General features: G+C 44.4%; 5 protein-coding genes across 6 annotated transcripts; 2 read left to right on the top strand and 3 right to left on the bottom strand.

Moving 5' to 3' along the window:
* Window positions 1–313, top strand: LOC121719216 (histone H4). Its single transcript, XM_042104655.1, has one exon. The coding sequence runs from the start codon at window positions 2–4 to the stop codon at window positions 311–313; it is 312 nt and encodes a 103-aa protein (XP_041960589.1). The 5' UTR covers window position 1.
* Window positions 314–1,524: 1,211 nt separating this feature from the next.
* Window positions 1,525–2,100, top strand: LOC121719211 (histone H2B-like). Its single transcript, XM_042104649.1, has one exon. It carries the CDS (start codon window positions 1,726–1,728, stop codon window positions 2,098–2,100), a length of 375 nt encoding a protein of 124 aa, XP_041960583.1. The 5' UTR covers window positions 1,525–1,725.
* A 7,945-nt stretch (window positions 2,101–10,045) lies between these two features.
* LOC121719191 (histone H3) lies at window positions 10,046–10,461 on the bottom strand. The gene has a single exon (XM_042104627.1). The coding sequence runs from the start codon at window positions 10,459–10,461 to the stop codon at window positions 10,051–10,053; it is 411 nt and encodes a 136-aa protein (XP_041960561.1). The 3' UTR covers window positions 10,046–10,050.
* Window positions 10,462–10,743: 282 nt separating this feature from the next.
* Window positions 10,744–11,515, bottom strand: LOC121719197 (histone H2A). Of its 2 annotated transcripts, XM_042104633.1 has the most exons (2): window positions 11,148–11,515; window positions 10,744–10,762 (listed from the first exon to the last, which is right to left on the bottom strand). In XM_042104633.1, the coding sequence occupies exons 1-2, from the start codon at window positions 11,513–11,515 to the stop codon at window positions 10,744–10,746; spliced, it is 387 nt and encodes a 128-aa protein (XP_041960567.1). The 2 variants fall into 2 exon arrangements, with proteins under 2 accessions (XP_041960567.1, XP_041960566.1); XM_042104632.1 differs by lacking the exon at window positions 10,744–10,762 and having other exon boundaries at window positions 11,138–11,515.
* A 770-nt stretch (window positions 11,516–12,285) lies between these two features.
* LOC121719180 (histone H1-like) lies at window positions 12,286–12,915 on the bottom strand. Its single transcript, XM_042104617.1, has one exon. The coding sequence runs from the start codon at window positions 12,913–12,915 to the stop codon at window positions 12,304–12,306; it is 612 nt and encodes a 203-aa protein (XP_041960551.1). The 3' UTR covers window positions 12,286–12,303.
* Window positions 12,916–20,481: the final 7,566 nt, after the last annotated feature.

Below are 20,481 nucleotides of genomic sequence, written 5' to 3'. Positions count from 1 at the left end.
GATGTCCGGCAGAGGCAAAGGGGGCAAAGGTCTAGGAAAGGGAGGCGCAAAACGTCACCGTAAAGTCCTTCGTGATAACATCCAGGGTATCACCAAGCCTGCAATCAGGCGTCTGGCTCGCCGTGGTGGTGTGAAGCGTATCTCTGGTCTCATCTACGAAGAGACCCGTGGTGTGTTAAAGGTTTTCCTGGAGAACGTGATTCGTGATGCCGTCACCTACACCGAGCACGCTAAGAGGAAGACCGTGACCGCCATGGACGTCGTCTATGCTCTGAAACGCCAGGGTCGTACACTGTACGGTTTTGGTGGATAAAGATCAGATACATTTCTCGATTAAACCCAAAGGCTCTTTTAAGAGCCACCCAATCCCTTGCAAAATATAATATTCCTGTGTCTTCATGGAGTGGGCAGCCGTGGTCTGCTGGTGTGTGTTTCGGACTTGTAACCGGAGGGTTGCCGTTTCGAACCCCAGTAGGCACGGCTGAAGTGCCCTTGAGCAAGGCACCTAACCCCTCACTGCTCCCCGAGCGCCGCTGTTGTTGCAGGCAGCTCACTGCGCCGGGATTATTGTGCTGAGTGTTTTTCACCAATTCACAGATTGGGATAAATGCAGAGGTCAAATTTCCCTCACGGGATCAAAATAATATATATACTTACTTCTATGGCTTTCATCAGGTCCCGTTCCACAGGCGTTTTAATCAAGCACCATGCAGTCTGCACTGATAATCTGGGCGCTTGAGTTTACTTACACACCTGTCGAAATGGATCTACTGAAACCCATGAATTGGGTAATGTGAATTATAAACACCGACTTTCATTCAGTATGGCAATTTCGGGCCGACTAGGGCGTTGCGAGCCAATGGGAAGGCTTAACATGCACGTAGCCCATGTAAGCTATGTATTCACATGCCAATATGAAAAGTCCCATGATAATTTCTCCAATAAGGTCCGACGCCATAAGCTTAAAAGGGTTCAGATATACAAACAATACTCAACAATACCAAATATAAAGCAAAAAAAAAGAAAAACACATGTATGCTGGTTCCATGCTGAAATCAAATTAGACCTTCCTTCATCGTTTGAGTCATTCACGTTTTGCCATAACTTTTTTTTTTTATATAATCAATCAAGCAGATGCATAAATTTGGCCTCACAGACAGGAGCATAAGAATGTAAATCAATGTAAATCCAAGGGGTGTTTCTTATATTTTACTCATCTATCTTATATTTTATCTATATTTTACTCATCTACTCATCTGTTTTGCACTGTTCTGTAAAAGCGTGTTTTCTTCAAACTGAAAATGTCTCAACAAATTGCAGTGGCAACAGTTCAATAAATAACTTGCGGTTATGTCGCGTTTCAAACGTGAAAGTCACACAAAAGTGACTGAGAAAAACTCCAAGCATGAATTGCAACGCGAAATGAAAAAAAAAAACTATTTGGCAGATTTCAAAGAAGTCCTTTCCTTTAGAAGAAAAGTGCGGGAAAAGAACAAAAGTGTAAACCGATGATCTGTGGGTGGTGCTAACACTGACTCACTGACTGCCCCCTTCGATACAAAATAACCAACCGTGTCTGGGTATTTCGTTTTGGAGGGAAATTACAGTCATTCTAGTGGTTTGGGGGTGAAGTGTCGCAGTCCTCTATTTGCATATCACCTGGCATATATACTAGATAACTTCGATAGTCGTGTATTCTCAGTATATCATTGTAGAGAAGTCAATATGCCAGATCCAGCTAAGCCTGCACCCAAGAAGGGTTCCAAGAAAGCCGTGACAAAGACAGCCGGTAAAGGAGGAAAGAAACGCAGAAAGTCCAGGAAGGAGAGCTATGCCATCTACGTGTACAAGGTCCTGAAACAGGTCCACCCCGATACTGGTATCTCTTCCAAGGCGATGGGTATCATGAACTCCTTCGTGAACGACATCTTCGAGCGCATCGCTGGAGAGTCCTCCCGCTTGGCCCACTACAACAAGCGTTCCACCATCTCTTCCAGGGAGATCCAGACTGCAGTACGTCTGCTTTTGCCCGGTGAGTTGGCCAAGCACGCCGTGTCTGAGGGAACAAAGGCCGTCACCAAGTACACCAGCTCCAAGTAAAGTGTTCGTCTAACGCTTTACAACCCAAAGGCTCTTTTAAGAGCCACTCACATTCTCTTTGAAAAGTAATTCCAATGTAGTCATACCTAGCTATAGCTAAACGGTCGTAATAGGCTACTGCCATTCTCACTAATAAAGAATGGATATAATCTCTGATCAATAGGATGTGTGTAGAATTTTGATCTAAAACTTAAAAAATACTCTTGACTGTTGCGTTACAATACAAAAAGGTTGGCAGGTGACCTTTAAACTACATAAAAGTGATTGGTAGAGGACAAGTTGGAGAAAATGATAACGGTGAATGCTGGTTTGTAGTGCTGGCTGAGACTAACATCGAAAAATAAGAAACTACGAACCTTGTCATGTCAGCTTTTCAAGAGTAGTCTGGCCTTAGACCCAAACATTAACTGGACACACGACTATGCACACTGACATCGGTGCTAGCACGCTAAACATTACACACTTTGCTTTTCAACTGGAACAGTCGCAAGTACCAGAGACAAGGTCCTTCGGGCAGCTTCTGAAAGGCTTGTAGATGTACATCTTCGAATTCTTTCATGCCCAGATCTTTTTGCATGATACCAAATACCATAAAATGCCTTGCACACTACATATCTAAATGAAATATAGCAGAAGCCATAGAAAAGAATGAAAAAAGCAGACCAATGTCTATAACAAAGCCTTTATTAAGCTCACTGAAGACATTGATAAAACAGTATTGTCCAAAGGTATGAAAGTGAGGACTCAACTCCTTGACTGATAGCTATGAGAACATACTAAAGACCATTGCTGAGCAAGAAGGTGTGTCAACACAAGAAATATAGATCAAGGACAGTGGTGTCTACATCCCAACTGTTCTCACTTGAGTTGCTGAACATGGAATTGTTGATGCAGCCATCAACAACTTTTACCAAAATGAAAACACCCTGGATGGGAAGTGTACAACTGATGCTATGACGTCTGTTGTGTTCCGAAGAGGCCAAGTCTCCACAGCAGATAAATGCCTAGCACAGGTTCCCTCAGGTTCAGAGGTCCCTCACCACCTTAAACACGATTGATATGAATGGATGGAGATAAACTTTACAGGTACATTTTGTCTATTCTTTTACGCTTCACATCCAGGGTGTCTTCATTTTGGTCAAAGTTGCTGATGGCTGCATCACAAATTCCATGTTCAGCAACTCCAGTGGGGCCAGTTGGGATGTAGACACCACTCTCTGTCCTTGATATCTGGTCTGCTGCAACAGATGTGAGAAGTGGCTAACTTCTGTATAGGAAACACAGTGTCCCATTGCACTGAGCTCATTGATGACTGTCTTACCAGAGACTTTCTAATGAGGAGACACAGCACTCAAAAAATACTCCATAGAAATGCATGGGGCTAGTTTGTCACGCCAATATGGCCGTTGTCTACACATATCCCACCCCTTCCTCGGCAAAACGTCAACATGTGAATACATTGAGCCAATCATGTGGTGTGATGTGAATACATTGAGCCAATCATATGGTGTGTTGTGAAGACATCGTGCCAATCATGTGTTGTGATCTCGCCGCTGGAGCAAGATTGGTGTCGTGAAGCCTTGCGCACGCACAGTTCGACCCAAACATTGTGCCCGATGAGTGCCCATAAAACGTTGGTATATGGCCGCCGAGTGGAGGGACTTGCCTAAAAGGACTTTGGTCTTACTACCAAACTCATGATGTATCAAAATGGGAAGTCCCAGTGTGATTGGCGTATGGATGTGACAGCTCTGTTCAATGAGGTCATGACAAATTAACACACAGATTCTCCTTTGAAGCTGGGTCATCACCACATGTTTGGTAATTTCTGTCAAGTCAAGTCAAGTCGGCTTTTATTGTCAATTTCTTTACATGCACTGGTCATACAAAGAATTGAAATTTCGTTTCTTACTTTCCCATGCAGACATAGACATGCTTTAAATACAGACATAGACATACTATGGACATAGCCATAGACAATAAACATTAAATTAAAGTGCAAGACTGAAATATAGAACATATATGTATCAAAATAGAAATATAGGACATATATATAAAAAAAAAATAGAGGTAGTTGTGTTGTATATTTCTATAGTCTTAACAGTTACATGAAGTTTAAACTTGTGCTTGTGTGACCTGTATATTTACATTGATATGCAGTATGCAGTAATTCAAGTATATCAGGCTTGATGTGAAGCAGCAACACGTTTGGCTGCGCAGTCACAGTGCAGTTCCACATGGCGGTGTTGGGGGGGGGGGGGGGGGTTTGGTAGACAGGATCCTAGTTTCCTAGGTTCCTGGTTGGCTGGTGGGTGGGGGGGGCTGTCAGTGATGGGAGAGTGGGTAGAGTGTTCAGCATCCTGATTGCTTGGTGGATGAAGCTACTTGCCAGTCTGGTGGTGCGGGAGCGGAGGCTCCTGTACCGCTTTCCAGAGGGCAGGAGGCTGAACAGTTCGTGTGCAGGGTGGGTTGTATCCTTGACAATCATTAGTGCTTTGCGGGTGAGGCGGGTGGTGTAAATGTCCTGCAGGGAGGGGAGTGGTGCTCCAATGATCCTCTTAGCTGTGTTAACAGTGCGCTGGAGGGTCTTCCTGTTCTGATCTGTGCAGCTTCCGCCCCACACTGTGATGCTGCTGGAGACGATGCTCTCGATGGTCCCTCTGTAGAATGTAGTCATGACAGGAGGCGTGGCACTTGCCTTCTTCAATTTGCGCAAGAAGTAGAGGCGCTGCTGGGCTTTCTTCGCCAGTGATGCTGTGTTGGTGGTCCAGGAGAGGTCGTCGCTGTGGGCATGTTCGCTGTGGTCGCTGTGGTCGTTCTGTGGGCATGTTAATCAACACACCAGTTCACAAAGTCATACAGGATGTTGGGTACATACTTGCTGCATTGGAAACATAATAGACAGTCACTGCTGACATATTACTCACTGTCATGCTCTACCTGATCCGTGCTTTTCCTCAATATATCTGCAGCCCTGTGTAATATTTGGATTTCGGAAAGACTCTGACTTGTCTGTGGAAGCGTAGTCTCAGTCTACTGTTATTTCTGTGAGTTTAGCAGCTTCCCTCAGTGCACAATATGGGCATACTATCTGAGCAGATCAGATCTTACTGTCTTGGACGTGGAACAAATGCAAGCCTGTCTTTGTAATGCTGTATCAGCTTTTCCTTTAGTTTCCAGGATCTATATTTCTTGTGTTGAACTATAGACACACCTTCTTGCTCAGCAATGGTCATTAGTATGTTGTCATAGCTATCAGTCAAAGAATTGAGATCTCACTTTTATATCTTTGGACAATACTGTTTAATCAATGTCTTCAGTGAGCTTAATAAACGCTTTGTTATAGACATTGGTCTGCTTTTTTGATTCTTTTCTATGGCTGCTGTTTATTATTTCATTTAGAGATGTAGTGTGCAAGGCACATTTTATGGTATTTGGCATCATATGCAAAGAGATCTGGGCATGAAAGAATTTGAATGTACATCTTCATCAAGCCTTTCAGAAGCTGCCCGAAGGACCTTGTCCCTGGTACTGGGGACAGCCGTGGCCTACTGGTTAGGGGTTTGGGCTTGTAACCGAAGAGTTACCGGTTCGATACCCGACCCAGAAGGGAAAAAGGCGGGGAAAGTGGTTGAGCACTGCTCTCCCATGCCCACATCCATGGTGCCCTTGAGCAAGGGACCTAACCCCTCACTGCTCCCCGAGCGCCACTGTAATAAGGCAGCTCACTGCCCCGGGTTAGTGTGTGCTTCACCTAATTGTGTTCACTGTGTGCTCTGTGTGTTCACTAATTCACAGATGGGATAAATGCAGAGACCAAATTCCTTGTATACACAAGTATACTTGGCCTATAATTTACATTGCCCCTGTACCAGTCGAAATGGCTGTCATAGGTTCTGATCTAGAGCTGGCCTTCCACAAATGAAACAATCTCTCAGTATTTGAAACTCAGCCTTCTTGGTGCAGATGTGCTCTCACTCTCAACATTTGCAACTTGCTGCTGCTCACTGATTTTTGTCTTACTGCAGTAGTTCACTCTACATGATATGCAACTTTGATTTTGGAGGAAATATCATCTGTATATGGAGCAAGAGTTTTATGGACATCACCATCTCTCTCTCTGCTGAGCAAGGGTAAGTATGCGTTGGAGGCCTTGTACTGTGGGGTTTTGGACATAGGGATCTTTTTTCTTGCCCTTTTCAAAATGTTTCCCACAAATGATACAAAGCTTTGGATCCAATGCCTGTAAGACATTCTTCATAATTCAAAAGACTAGTGAAAAGGAAAAATGATATACATTTCAGAATTTTCATCGAAATGCAAATCAAGTTGAAATATAGCCGCAAGCGGCAATGGCGGGCCCGAGCACCTGCGGGCTTCACCCCGTGACATTTCGGAATCCAACAAAGCACCGACGTGGTGCGTTTGCGAAATGTACATATTTGATGCGTGTGCTATTTGTTTTTGCATTTTATTTTCTGGCACATTTACTTGCTTGGCCAGGTGGGGGCGCAATGCAAGGCAGGCCCATTGGATGTCATCATAATCATAACCTGAGAAATTTCAGACTATTCATTTTAAGCAAAGAACATTTCTGATGCATTTTTGGTTGGCCAGATGGTGGTGCTATGTTAGGCATGTGAATTACACATGTGAATGTCATCACAATAATATCCAATATTTTATAAAGTTTCAGATTAATCAGTTAAGGCATCGTCCATTTCTGGCACATTTCCTGCTTGACCAGGTGGTGGCGCTATGCCAGGTAGGCCCATTGGGTGTCTGGATATCATCATAATCATAATATGTATTAACCTGTTAAGATTCAGACCATTCATTCAAAGCATAGAACATGTGAATATCATCACAATAATGATTTCAAATATTTTATACCTACCAAGTTTCAAATAAATCAGTTAAGGCATTACCCATTTCTGGCACATTTCCTGTTTGGCCAGATGGTGGCGCTATGTTAGACATGGAAATTAGACATGTGAATATCATCACAATAATGACATCCAATATGTTGTAAAGTTTCAGATCAACCAATAAAGGCATTACCAATTTCTGGCACATTTTCCTGCTTGGCCAGGTGGTGGCGCTATGCCAGGCAGGCCCATAGGGTCTCTGGATATCATCATAATTATAATATCTATTAACCTGAAAAGTTTCAGACCATTTATTCAAAGCATAGAGCATTTCTGGCACATTTCCTGCTTGGCCAGAAGGTGGCGCTATGCAAGGCCTGTGAATTACGCATGTGAATATCATCACAATAATGATATCCAATATTTTATAACGTTTCAGATCAATCACTTAAGGCATTGTCCATTTCTGGCACATTTCCTGGTTGGCCAGATGGTGGCGCTATGCCAGGCAGGCCCATTGGGTGTCTGGATATCATCATAATCATGATATCTATTAACCTGAGAAGTTTCAGACCATTCATTCAATGCACTGTGGTTTATGACACATTTCCTGTTTATGTGGTGAGATTTTAAAATCATATCAAATAAATTACAACATTCAAAAATCCATTCACATTTTAACATCAGCGACATCTTGGCATAATGTTTGCCAAATTTCAAATGAATCTGACAAACCGTCTAGGAGGAGTATGTTCAAATTGATCATGTGACATCAGTATAATTGTCATTCTTTCTGTTGCCAGTTGGTGGCGCTATGCCAAACATGCATTATGGGCATGTGAATATTATCATTAACATGGTCTTCAATGACCTGTGAAATTTAAAACATTTCAAGCCATGCATGGTGAATTATGACACATTTATTGTTTATGTGGAAGGGTATTAAAATGAATAATTTCGCCATTTCGTCAAATTACAACATATAAAAAAAAATTCTCCCAATTTATAATCAGGAACATCTCGGCATCATTTATACCAACTTTGACATAAATCAGATCAACCGTCTAGGCGGAGTACGTTAAAATTGATCATGTCTACAACGCACAAAATCTCAATTACCTCACTTCCTGTGGGCGTGGCTAATGGCATGTTAATACAAAAGTTGTTTGTTTTTGGGAGTTACATACACCCACCAAATTTGGTGTGTGTATCTAAAACTATATGCCAACCAAAAGTCACTGTGACGTAAGGGGGCGCCATGGAGTTCCTGGGCAACGCCCGGTGCCAAGCTTTTATCCCTGTCTATTTACTGTACCACTTGATGTGTGTGCTAAATTTCATGCGTTTTCGACCATGTTAACCACCTCAAAATATATGCCAACCACGGGATCAGTCACCTAAGGGGGCGCTAGCGAGTCTCTGGGCCACACCCGAGGTCAAGCTCACCTAACTGCGTTGCGTGACACCTGACGTGTGTGCCAATAAGGGGGCGCTAGCGAGTCTCTGGGCCACACCCAAGGTCAAGCTCTTGTACCTAACTGCGTTGCGTGACACCTGACGTGTGTGCCAAATTTCAAGAGTTTTCGACCATGTTAACCTCCTCAAAAACAGGAAAGCAAAAAAGTGGAATAACAATAATAATAATAATCCTTACAAAAACAATAGGGCCTTGCGCCCTTCGGTGCTCGGGCCCTAATTACACATGAAACATTGGTCAGAGGGCTAAGTACTTTCTTAGCTAGGGAAAGTAGTTTCTACAACTAACTGTTTAGCTACTTAGGGGTGAAGTAAGCAGTGTAGGCTCTACTGTCCACTGCTGGTCTGGACAGACAAAAGCTAACAATATTATTTTCCATTATTCAGTAATGACTTGACCAAAACAAAATTCAAGTGAATATAAATATTTTAATAAACGTGTTCCATTCCAATGTTAACCTGATTCAATTGGATCTGTGTTTCATATGAATTGTTTAATACTGGGACATATGAAATGTATCATTATTAAATGTAAATATAGAGCAGCACTTACCTTATGTAACTTACCTTGCAGTAACAATGAATGTCAACATTCTCCTCACCACTGATAATGTGATTTGGACTTGGAGACTGTATTTTGCCAGTGTTCCGTTTTCTTTCACTTTGGACACCTCATACATTGAGTGACAGAACACCCTGATTCGTCATACTATATTTACATATTTGGTATTGTTGGATTCCGTACAACACCACCTTTCCCATAAGCCATCATATGTGTTGCTATGATAGTCCCTGGTAAAGCAGCTACAAAGTAAATGAAAACATTCTGCATAGATATTCATTTTTTGCATGTCCGCTTATTTTAGGTGTATGTTTACATGTCTCTATTCATTCCATACGTCAAGATATTCACATCCAGTCTTTTCTAGTAGGTAAAGCAACTTCCTGACTATAAACATGCCAAGTTTCAAAGCTCTCAGAGCTTGTGTGATTGATCTGCACTAATTTATATGCCTTAACTCCAATTCAGATAGGCTATATTTTAGTTCTTTTTTGGTTTTGGGGTGTATAACAATATCTGTTAATTTAACAATCTTAGCAGTAAAATATTTGTAGCTAAGAATCCATTTCATATATGGGAGACCTTAGAGATGAGGAAAAACATTGTTGGGTGTAGTTCTACCTCCGGTAGGGGTATCTCAAACACTAAAGCCCTTTCTGACCATTTGTCACTAGCCTAATATGGCAACACTTTTTGGGCACTATCTCGGCAGAAATGTGCGTGCGCAAGGCTTCACGACACCAATCTACTGCAATCTTGCTCCAACACATGATTGGCACGATGTCTTCACAACACACCACATGATTAGCTCAATGTATTCACTTGTCAACGTTTTGCCGCTGAAGGGGTGTGATATGCAGACAACTGCCATATTGGCGTTACAAACTAAGCCCATGCACTTCTATGGAGGAGTAAGTTATAAACGTAACAGTAAACGTTAAAAGAATATTAAGCGGGTATCGTGGGCAGTTTGGAAAATAGCTTTTGTAAATATTTGGGTGGCTCTTAAAAGAGCCTTTGAATTGGGTCCTGGTTTGGATTGATTTAAGCACGCTCCCCACGGATACGACGAGCCAGCTGGATGTCTTTGGGCATGATGGTTACCCTCTTGGCGTGGATCGCGCACAGGTTAGTGTCCTCAAACAGGCCGACGAGGTAAGCCTCGCTAGCCTCCTGAAGAGCCATGACAGCAGAGCTCTGGAAACGCAGATCAGTCTTGAAGTCCTGAGCAATTTCTCTGACCAGACGCTGGAAGGGCAGCTTGCGGATCAGCAGCTCAGTAGACTTCTGGTAACGGCGGATTTCTCTCAGAGCCACAGTACCAGGCCTGTAACGATGAGGCTTCTTCACTCCACCAGTTGCTGGTGCGCTTTTACGCGCAGCCTTGGTGGCGAGCTGCTTCCTCGGAGCCTTACCTCCGGTAGATTTGCGGGCTGTCTGCTTAGTTCTTGCCATTTCTACTTAGTCTTCGAGTATGAATGTTTTTACGGAACGTGGGTATATAAGGCCTACGACCGAAGCCTGCCCCCTGTTTACGTCAGGTTTTTGATCTCCGCTGATTGGTCTTCCAAGTTCCCTCCGAGTGGCGCCTGAAATTCAAAATGACCCCCCGCCCCCATTCAGATACCTGCGTGTTTAAATGAAAAAGCCAAACTACCATTAATATGTTAAACATATATTACTGAAAAGAAAGAAATGCGTCTGAAAGACTGCATATTCATGTTGACCTAGGAGGGTCTAAGATCGCCCCGCAGCCCTGCATGATTAACTAAGAACATGTATTTATCATCTCACTACTTCCTGATTTTATTCTTGTGTATGTGGGACTGGGTGTCAATATATCAATATATAAATATTAACATTTAAAGTTATTTATTGAATGCACCGTTAAGACGGCAAACAGTTTAATTTAATTAAAAGGAAAGTAAATAATTTAAGTTAGCTGAACTAAGAGTTACTTAGTGGCTGGATGGCCAAGCATTGATTCAGAGTTAAAGGGCTCATATTTCTAAATGAATTTTCACACGTGTAAGTGAAGAAATCATGTCAAGGGCAACCTGGAATTTACTTTTCTAGATATTTGGGTGGCTCTTAAAAGAGCCTTTGTTTCAGAAGTTTATAAAAGGTAGATTTACTTGGACTTCTCGGTCTTCTTGGGCAGAAGCACAGCCTGAATGTTAGGCAACACACCACCCTGAGCGATAGTCACTCCGCCGAGCAGTTTGTTCAACTCCTCGTCATTACGCACAGCCAGCTGCAAATGGCGGGGAATGATACGAGTCTTCTTGTTGTCACGGGCAGCATTACCGGCCAACTCCAGAATCTCAGCCGTCAGATACTCGAGAACGGCAGCCAAGTAAACCGGAGCACCAGCGCCAACACGCTGAGCATAGTTGCCTTTGCGCAGCAGCCTGTGCACACGGCCTACGGGGAACTGCAATCCAGCTCTAGATGAACGAGTTTTGGCCTTAGCTCTGGCCTTGCCACCGGTTTTGCCTCTGCCACTCATGTCTGCAGTACGTGTTTGGAGTTAACTCTAGTGCTCTGCAATGGCCAGGCATGTCCTAATATCACACACCAGCGCATGGGTACTCCGTGCCCCAGTGGCTGAGAAAATAATGCTGAGAGCCAATCAACGTGTAGTTCGCGGCTATACGTCAATATCAGTTCCATTTGGCGATTGTAGCACCTCTCTCAGCACATTATCTCCAATCATTAAATTAAATGCGTGGCATAGTAGAGAAGTAATATACCAGATTAAATTATAACAACGTTTCTGAATGAAAGGTTCATTTGAATGGTCACAATAAACCAACGAAACTTCCGGTGGTGATTCAAATAGTTTCCCGAACACTGTTACAATGTAGAAAACTAAAATGGTTGTGTTGCAATATTTTGGCTACTTATATTGGATATGTGTAACAAACTGAAGTGCTTGTGTGATGCATGATTCTGGATACTTTGTAACTTGCTTGGAAGCTAGTGAACAGAATGAGGCAAATGTTTTTTTCCCATTTTTAAAAAAATAAAAACTACATTGTAAGAGAGAATGTTTTATGATAATATGCCTAATGAAATTCATATTATGATCCGTTAGTTCATTGCCTACGCACTGCGTAATGCCACTGAGTTTTGGGAATATTTTGTGGCAGTTTATGGTTATAGAAGACAAAAATCAATTATCGTGGGCGTGGATGTGTGGGAAAAAGGCACAATCAATAATAAATGCATTCAAAGAAGCTTTGGTTGGCTCTTAAAAGAACCCTTTTGTTTATCGACATAAAACAATCTGCACATTTACTTCTTCTTGGGTGCAGCCTTTTTGGGTTTGGCAGCTTTAGGCTTAGCCACCTTGGGTTTCGTTGCCTTGACTTTCTTGGGGCTCTTCGCTGCCTTCTTGGGTGCAGCAGGCTTCTTGGCTTTTTTTGGGCTCTTCGTTGCTTTTTTCGGTGTGGCAGGCTTCTTGGCTGCCTTCTTTGGAGTCTTTTTGGCGGCCGCCTGCTTCTTTGCTACTGCCTTCTTGGGCTTCTTAGCCACGGCAGGTTTTTTCGCTGCTGGCTTCTTCGCTTTAGGTGCTGTCTTTTTAGCGGGCTTCTTTTCCACCGCCTTTTCCTTGTTCAGCTTGAAGGAGCCAGAAGCGCCGGTTCCTTTAATCTGGACCAAAGTTCCCTTTGTGACCAAACTCTTTATAGCCACCTTGACACGAGCGTTGTTTTTCTCCACATCGTATCCACCAGCCGCTAGAGCCTTCTTCAGGGCAGCCAGCGATACTCCTTTCTTCTCTTTAGAGGCAGAGACAGCCTTGACAACGAGCTCTCCCACACTTGGTCCAGTTTTCTTGGGTCGGGGTGCCTTCTTCTTAGGGGACTTCACTGGGGCCGTAGCAGGGGCTGGAGCAGCTTCTGCCATTATATCGTTTAGGTTTTCACGCGCGTAGTATTCGATAGACCTGAGACAAACGAATGGCTGCTAGTACCCTACTGCCTGGACTTATAATACACATGAGGACCATTTAGTCTCAGTAGACCGAGATCTCTCCCGGCCTTCCTGTGGCGAAGAGATCACTTGTGTTTTCTCCCAGCACTGTTTGTAACATATGAGTGGCAATAAGACATTAACCAAAAACACGATGTCTGTTGTGAAGAGCACAGCCTGCACGTTAAAAGGGAATATATGGGCGCTTTGGTTGCCCTTTATCACTTTTGCAACAAACTGAGATCGTCGGACCACTAGGTGGAGAGGTTGCAGTCAGTCTGAGTTTTGTGAGGAAATCATGCACATAATGATAGTAAAACCGCGCAATACGTCGACAAAGAAGTACCACAGACCAAGACATGAGCCTCTGTTACACGTAAAAGCAGTTCCAATGTAGTTTTTGCGAATGTGTACTTTACACACGGGTGGTTTGTGGACACAGCGAAACACAATTGACAAACATGCGCCACCCAGGCTATGTATAGGTCGAAATGTTACCGGACCAATTTGTGATAAACGGTAAACGATAAAAAGTTATGTGGCAATATTTGAAGGCTGATTAAATAAGAGAGTGTGTCACACCTGAAATTTTATTATAACCTTTACAGCTCTGCAAAGGTGCAGAAATTAGTGGGTGTGTAAGGAGATTGTCTGATGATTTATGCATGACGTGTGATGTAAGCAATCCCTTAGCAAAATGAGAAGAAAATTATGTGTGGCGGTATTTGGATGAACATTAAGAACGGCATATTTAGTTCCTCTTCAGGTCCTCAAGTTGGTTAATGGTAATATATGTATACACTTCCAGTCAAAAGTTTGGAGACACTTAGACATTTACATTCCACTCCATTATAATCAGAATATCAGATGAGATTATTTGCATTGTTTTTTTTTTATTAATCAGGGTAGTTTTCAGATTACATTATGTGCTTACATAATTGCAAAAGAGTTCTCGACTGTTGTAGAAAGAAATGGTTGCTCTTTAGTGCAATATCTATACATTGCCCATTGTCAGCAACCATTCACCCAATGTTGCAAAGGCACATTCTGTTTACTAATCTGATATCATTTTAAAAGGCTAACTGATAAAACATTGGAGAACCCTTTTGCAATGTTTCTCTCATCCTCTCAAAGGAACTCTGGATCTCATAGTGACCATTGGGTCCTTGGTTACCTGTCTGACCAAGGCCCTTGGTCTCGGATTACTTAGCTTGACTGAGCGACCAGAAGAAGGCTGTTGGTTGTTCCAAACTTTTCCATATGAGAATTATGAGGCTACTGTGCTCTTGGGCACTTTCAATGCTGCAGAAATGTTCTTGTATCCTTCTGTCTTCACACAACCCTGTCTTATAGGTCTACGGACAATTCTCTCGACCTCGTGGCTTTTCACTCTGACATACAACTGTGAGACCATATATATAAAGAAATGTGTGCCTTTTCTAATAATGTCCAGTGAATTAATTTAGGCACAGGTGGATTCCAATCAAGTTATAGGAGCATCTCAAGGATCAGGTGGGATGCACCAGAGGTCAATTACAAGCATCATAACAAAGGGTCTGAATACTTATGTAAATTGATTATTTCTGTCTTTTATTTTTTACACCTGTTTTTTTAAGTGTTGGAGTATTGTGGGTAGATTGATGAGAAAAAAAATGAATTGAATCCATTTTAAGATGAGTCTGAAACATAACAAAATGTGGAAAAAGTGAAGCGCTGTCAACAATTTCCATATGCCCAATTGCATTTCCTGTTTATTTTCATAATTTGTTCCTAGCCATTGTCATTACCAAAACAATTTGCATACAAATTCCACTATATGCACATTTGAATATGATGCTTCATCGGTGTATATGCCATTTCCTCCTCTGTCTCTCTTGTAGCAGGGTTAGCAAGAGTGATATAGTGAAGTGAAGTGGTTTTTACTAATAGAACTAATAGAAGAGCTCTACAGCTTTGTACTGCTGGGAAAATGAATCTAACTTACACATTCATACAGTCTGCAATTGGATCTAAATAAAATGTACAATATTTTAAGCATTATTATTGTTATTATTATTTCAAAAGTTGCACTAAACTAAAATGTCTATACACTTTTAATGCATTACATTCCACATAAGCTGTAACTGTCTTTAGGTACCTCTTTATCTCCATTTGAACATTGTATTCGTACAGTCGGACATTAGACACACTTTCTGACGCACAATCTGACTATGTAGGGTGGGGATGGCATACACAGCTTTGGATCCTAGAACGATGTCCCCTAGGTATGATCGCTTATAGCTGTACGTTAGGCTGGGTGAATGGGAGTAGGCTATCACATTTTGTATTTGCCAAATACACTTTTATATATGTGCATTTTTATTTGTGTGTGTGTGTGTGTGTGTGTGTTTCAAGGAGCCCACACATGAGAGTCATCAAAGCCCAAGCTAGACATGATGATTTTGCTTGCTTTGCACAATTTGCAGATCTCACTTACAATTTTTAGCAAAACTTTGAACACATTCTCATTCTCAAAACACATTCTGCTCTCTAATGCACAACATGCCATCCATACTGGTAAACACAAGTGGCAAAAATTAAATAGAAATAGACATGTCATTGATTAAACACAACCACTCAAAATTGATTTAACTTGTTTCAGATGATGTGACACAACCAATATAAACCAGTTTAGAGAGCAGACAGGTTGTTGAAGGTGGGAATGAGAATGGAGAGAAGAAACTATATGAGAGGACGAGTGCATATGTGAGGTGAGGGACGGGGAGGAAGTGAAGTTGGGCAAGAAAGAGGATTTGTATTGGACACTGTACAGTGCATTGTAGGCTGTATACTGAAAAATACTGTAAACAAATCGTATGGCGTATGGCCCTGAACGTTGTGCTTTCCATTTGTTTACAGTACTGACTGCTCAATAGATTTTCACTGGTTGCAAGTTCATATAAACAAAGAACAGTGAAATTATGTCTGTTGACCGCTATGGATGTTGTCTATGCTTTGAAACGCTAGGGACGTACTCTGTACGGTTTTGGTGGTTGAAGATCAGATCTCTCCTTCGTCTAAGCCTAAAGGCTCTTTTAACAGCCACCCAATTCCTTATAAAAGCTGGTTTTCCTGTTTAATGGGGTAATGGAAGTTATCCTAGCGTAGAGATGAGCACATACAAATTCGTCAGGTGCAGGTTAGTAACAACGTAAAAAAGAAAGGATGCTCACTGCCTCGTATGCTCCCAGTTTAAAGGTAGGCTAGGTTATAACGTTTTGACCACTCAGGTCTTCGTGAGGTATAAGGTATACCCAGAGACATTCTAATGTGGAGACACAGCACTCAAAAAATACTCCATAGAAATGCATGGGGCTAGTTTGTCACGCCAATATGGCCGTTGTCTACACATATCCCACCCCTTCCTCGGCAAAACGTCGACATGTGAATACATTGAGCCAATCATGTGGTGTGATGTGAATACATTGAGCCAATCATATGGTGTGTTGTGAAGACATCGTGCCAATCATGTGTTGTGATCTCGCCGCTGGAGCAAGATTGGTGTCGTGAAGCCTTGCGCACGCGCAATTCGACCCAAAGACTGTGCCCGATGAGTGCCCATAAAACGTTGGTATATGGCCGCCGAGTGGAGGGACTTGCCTAAAAGGACTTTGGTATACCTGACTAAGACCCGAGTAGTCGAAACGTAACCTAGGCTACCATTAAACTAGGAGCATACGGGGCAGTGTGCGGATATAGCCTATGTTATAGACCCCCCACTTGAATTAGTCTCAATGACAATATGCATTATCATAAGATTCGCAAAACTGCAGCATTGAATGAGCTACGTTTGTCAAGAATATGATGTCCAAATGTGTAGCTTCCTAGTATGAAAACCAAACTCCTGTAAATAAACATACGATGCGAGGTCATGAGCGCGTTAAAGAATGGCACCAACGTGAAATTAGACATTCAAACATCAAACAAAATATAAAAATGTCAAATAACCTATAAAGAAAACAACAACAAAAACATGTTTGTTCCATGCCGAGTAATCCTACCCCATTCACTAGTTCGCCCTTCTATATGATTGCTTCAGCTAGACTAGAATGTATGGGAGAAGTGCGTGTTTGGCAAGGTAGCTGTCCGTGGTCCTGGAGTGCCTGGAGCGGATATCGCGATAGAGCGATGACCGCTTGCACCCCCCTGTGTAAGGAGGATGAGTAACAGGGCAATTGGTGAAATGGAGGAGTAGGGGGAGGAGGGGGGATGATTTCGCGAACGTCGGAGCGTGTGACGTATGGAAAAGGAGGTCGGCTTAAATAGGCCTACCCTGCGGCGGCAGTGGGTGAGTTAATTGCTGTCAATCATCCCGAAGGCTCCACCCGAACTTTGTTTATAAAACATCATTTCACTAGTTCGCCCTTCTATATGATTGCTTCAGCTAGACTAGAATGTATGGGAGAAGTGCGTGTTTGGCAAGGTAGCTGTCCGTGGTCCTGGAGTGCCTGGAGCGGATATCGCGATAGAGCGATGACCGCTTGCACCCCAAAAGATCACAGAGAAGGCCGCTACCAACTACATAAGTGCTTGCTGAGCGAGTCGTAAATCCGCTAGATTGGAGCGGATGTAAGACTGGTAGGCATCCGAGGACCAACGGCCCAGTATTTTAATTTGTTGCTCCGATAAGCCGTTGAGCGCAGCTGTTGTGGCAGCTCCTATCCTGAAGGAGTGTGCGGAGTAGCGATCCGCGGGAAAACCAGATTTGACTAGAATGGTTTTTAAGAGTGTCTGGAATCTGTGGCGAGTGATGGGTAGCCCTTCGTCTGGCACGAAGGGCGGGCTAGTAGACGAAGCTTGAGCTGACCGATATGAGATGTAGTGAGATAGGTATTGGAAAGGCTGAAGATCTGAGGCGGAGTTAAATGGATATGGAGTGTCCTTTCGGGACTGATCGGTTTTACTCTGTTTGATGGTAAATCGAATGGTGTCTTGGTCTAGCTGCTCTAGATCTGCGATGCACGGGTGGACATCGGGAATGAAGAGAGACGAAGGGCATGTAAACTCGCTACATCTCAGCAGCCCAAAAAGGCCAGTAGAAACATAACGGAGATGGTGGAATCGGAATGCGGTGACATGACCCTTTGCAAAGGGTAGCGAGGCGGGTGGCGAGAATGCTTGAGGTAATGGGAAGGCGGGAGTCTTGGGGGACTGGATGTTGCCTACGGATACCTTTAATTAACAAGCCTATCCTGGTGTCGGAGAAGGGGCATTCGGAGCCGTGGGGGCGTTTGTAGAAGAAATGAATGCCAGCTAGGTAGACTCTAATGGAAGAAACTTTGATCCCGAGTGAAGTGTGGGCGTAGGTGATAAATGATGATATGGTGACTGCATCGAAACTGGGAAATGGTAGTGAGTGCTTTGCGTGGAACTGTTTGAAGCACGACCAAGCAGTCCAATAGGACTGCATGGTCCTGGGTGCGAGGGCTTGAAGGGCTAGGTCGGCCGTGATGGGCTGAAGATAGCTGAGGGGGTGGTTTATGGGAAGATGGTCTCCGAAAAGCTGGGGAGTGGAGTAGGGTACGGGTCCGCCTCTGGAGCCGAGCTTCTGAATCTCTGGAATTTAAGACGAGAGAGAGAGTCAGCAATTCCATGGTGCCAACCGGGGACGTGCGCGGCTCTTATAATAAGCTGGTAGCTGGCTGCTATCCAGATTAGACGCCTACTAAGAGGGGAAAGCGCAGGCGATTTTGAGCTCGTTATTAATGACGTGCACTACGGCTTCGTTGTCGCTGTGGATTATCACACTCTTGGAGGTCCACTCATTCCCCCAGGTAGGGCCGTGATGGCTACGGGGTAGAGTTCGAACATGGCTGACGATTCGTTTCCAGTTGTTAGCTCTCTGAACTCTAGTGGCCACGGGGATGCAAACCAGCGCCCTTTGAAAAAGCCTCCGAAGCCTGTTGAGGGGGCTGCGTCGGTGTACAACTGGAGCTCTTCTGGAGATGATTGGCAGTCGTCGTAGAACATGCACAGACCATTCCATTCGTCTAAAACATCCTCCAGAGTTTGATATCGGCCAGACACTGGGCATCTAGAGATACGACGTCTTCGAGAGATGGGGTTGCTGAGCGCAGTTTAGGAGATGCGAGATGAAAGGGCGGCCCTGGGGAATGAGTTGACTAGTGGACACTCGACCGCGCCGTGACTGGGGCTATTGCAGAGGGGACAAGATGGCTTAAGTCCTAGGAAAACGCGGTTATGGAGCTCCATATCGAGCGCGCCCCAGTAGGGGTTTTAGTTCCAGAGGCCGACTCTGGCAGCGCATTTTGCTGAAAACAGCCGGTGGTAGCCTACGTATGAAAATGAGCTCCACCGTAGGATACGGCTAGGCCGGCGATGATGGCCAGGTAGTCATTTAGCTTAGTCATTTGCGTCGACTGGAGAACACGAAACAGACGACTTCTGTGTAGTTGGTAAAAGCTACGGTGAACTCGGGAAATTACAGGGTTTTTGATGCTGGGCCAGAATTTTTTAGAGAAAAACCAGTTCGCCGCAAACTAGATCCCGGTTATGAGAGGGAATAGGAAGGGAGGGAAGAAAGGTAGAAAGGTCTACGTCTGCACCTGACAAGATGAGGTTCCTGGTGGACGCTGTGACGGGTGGTGGTTCGAATGCTGCAGCGTGAGGAGGCGGTGGCAGGGCCTGTGCTGTGGCTAAAGAATAGTTTTGCTGCCGGAACGGGACGTCGTGGTCCGAAGCACTCGCTGAGTGCTGATGACCCGCTGCTGCGGGCTGGTCTAGCGCGGAGCCGGGGAAGAGATGGGAAGGGAGAAAAGGGGGGAGGGAGGGAGCGGTCGCTGACGCGACCGGAAGGGGAGCAACCTGGGACAGGGTCGCGGGAAGTGGGACGGGGAAGGAAAGAGGGTTAGGGGGGAGTAGCGACGCTGTCACTATCGGCGCCGACTGAGACCAGGTGCTCGCTAACTCATAAGAGAGATGGGGAGCTAGTGAGGTGACTCTTCGAGCTGACGCTTCGTGAGTTGAGGCGTGCTGTACAGACGTGGCTCCCGGAATGGAAAGGGGAGGGGGGAGAGGGGGGAGGGAGGGAGCAGTCGTCGGAACGACTGGAGGTGGGGCAGGCCTGGACCGAGTCCTGGCTAGGGGAGGTGGATGGGGGAGGGAAAGAAGGAGTGGGGGGGAGTAGCGACGCTGTCGCTACCGGGGCCGTCTGGAGAAGTGGGGTTGGACCCGGAAATACGGCGGAGATGCGGCGGGAATGGGCCTGAGCCGCTGACGTGGCAGTGGCTGTGGCTGAAGCAGCGGAATGATACGCTCTGAAGCGTGTGGTGCCGGAAAGTGCTGTCGGCGTGCCCGGTTCGCGAGGTGGCTGGTGGTGTGTGCTTCGTCCGGCTGAATGGCCGGCGGAAGGAACCGCGTCGGGATGCCAGAAGGAGCAGCTTGCTTCCTGGTCTGGGGAGGAAAACAAAGTGAGGGAGCGGGAGGGCGAAAAGACCGGGT

The sequence above is a fragment of the Alosa sapidissima genome, chromosome 9, assembly GCF_018492685.1.
Source record: "Alosa sapidissima isolate fAloSap1 chromosome 9, fAloSap1.pri, whole genome shotgun sequence".
Classification (NCBI taxonomy): Eukaryota; Metazoa; Chordata; class Actinopteri; order Clupeiformes; family Clupeidae; genus Alosa; species Alosa sapidissima.
This window is presented reverse-complemented; position numbering and strand designations above follow the sequence as displayed.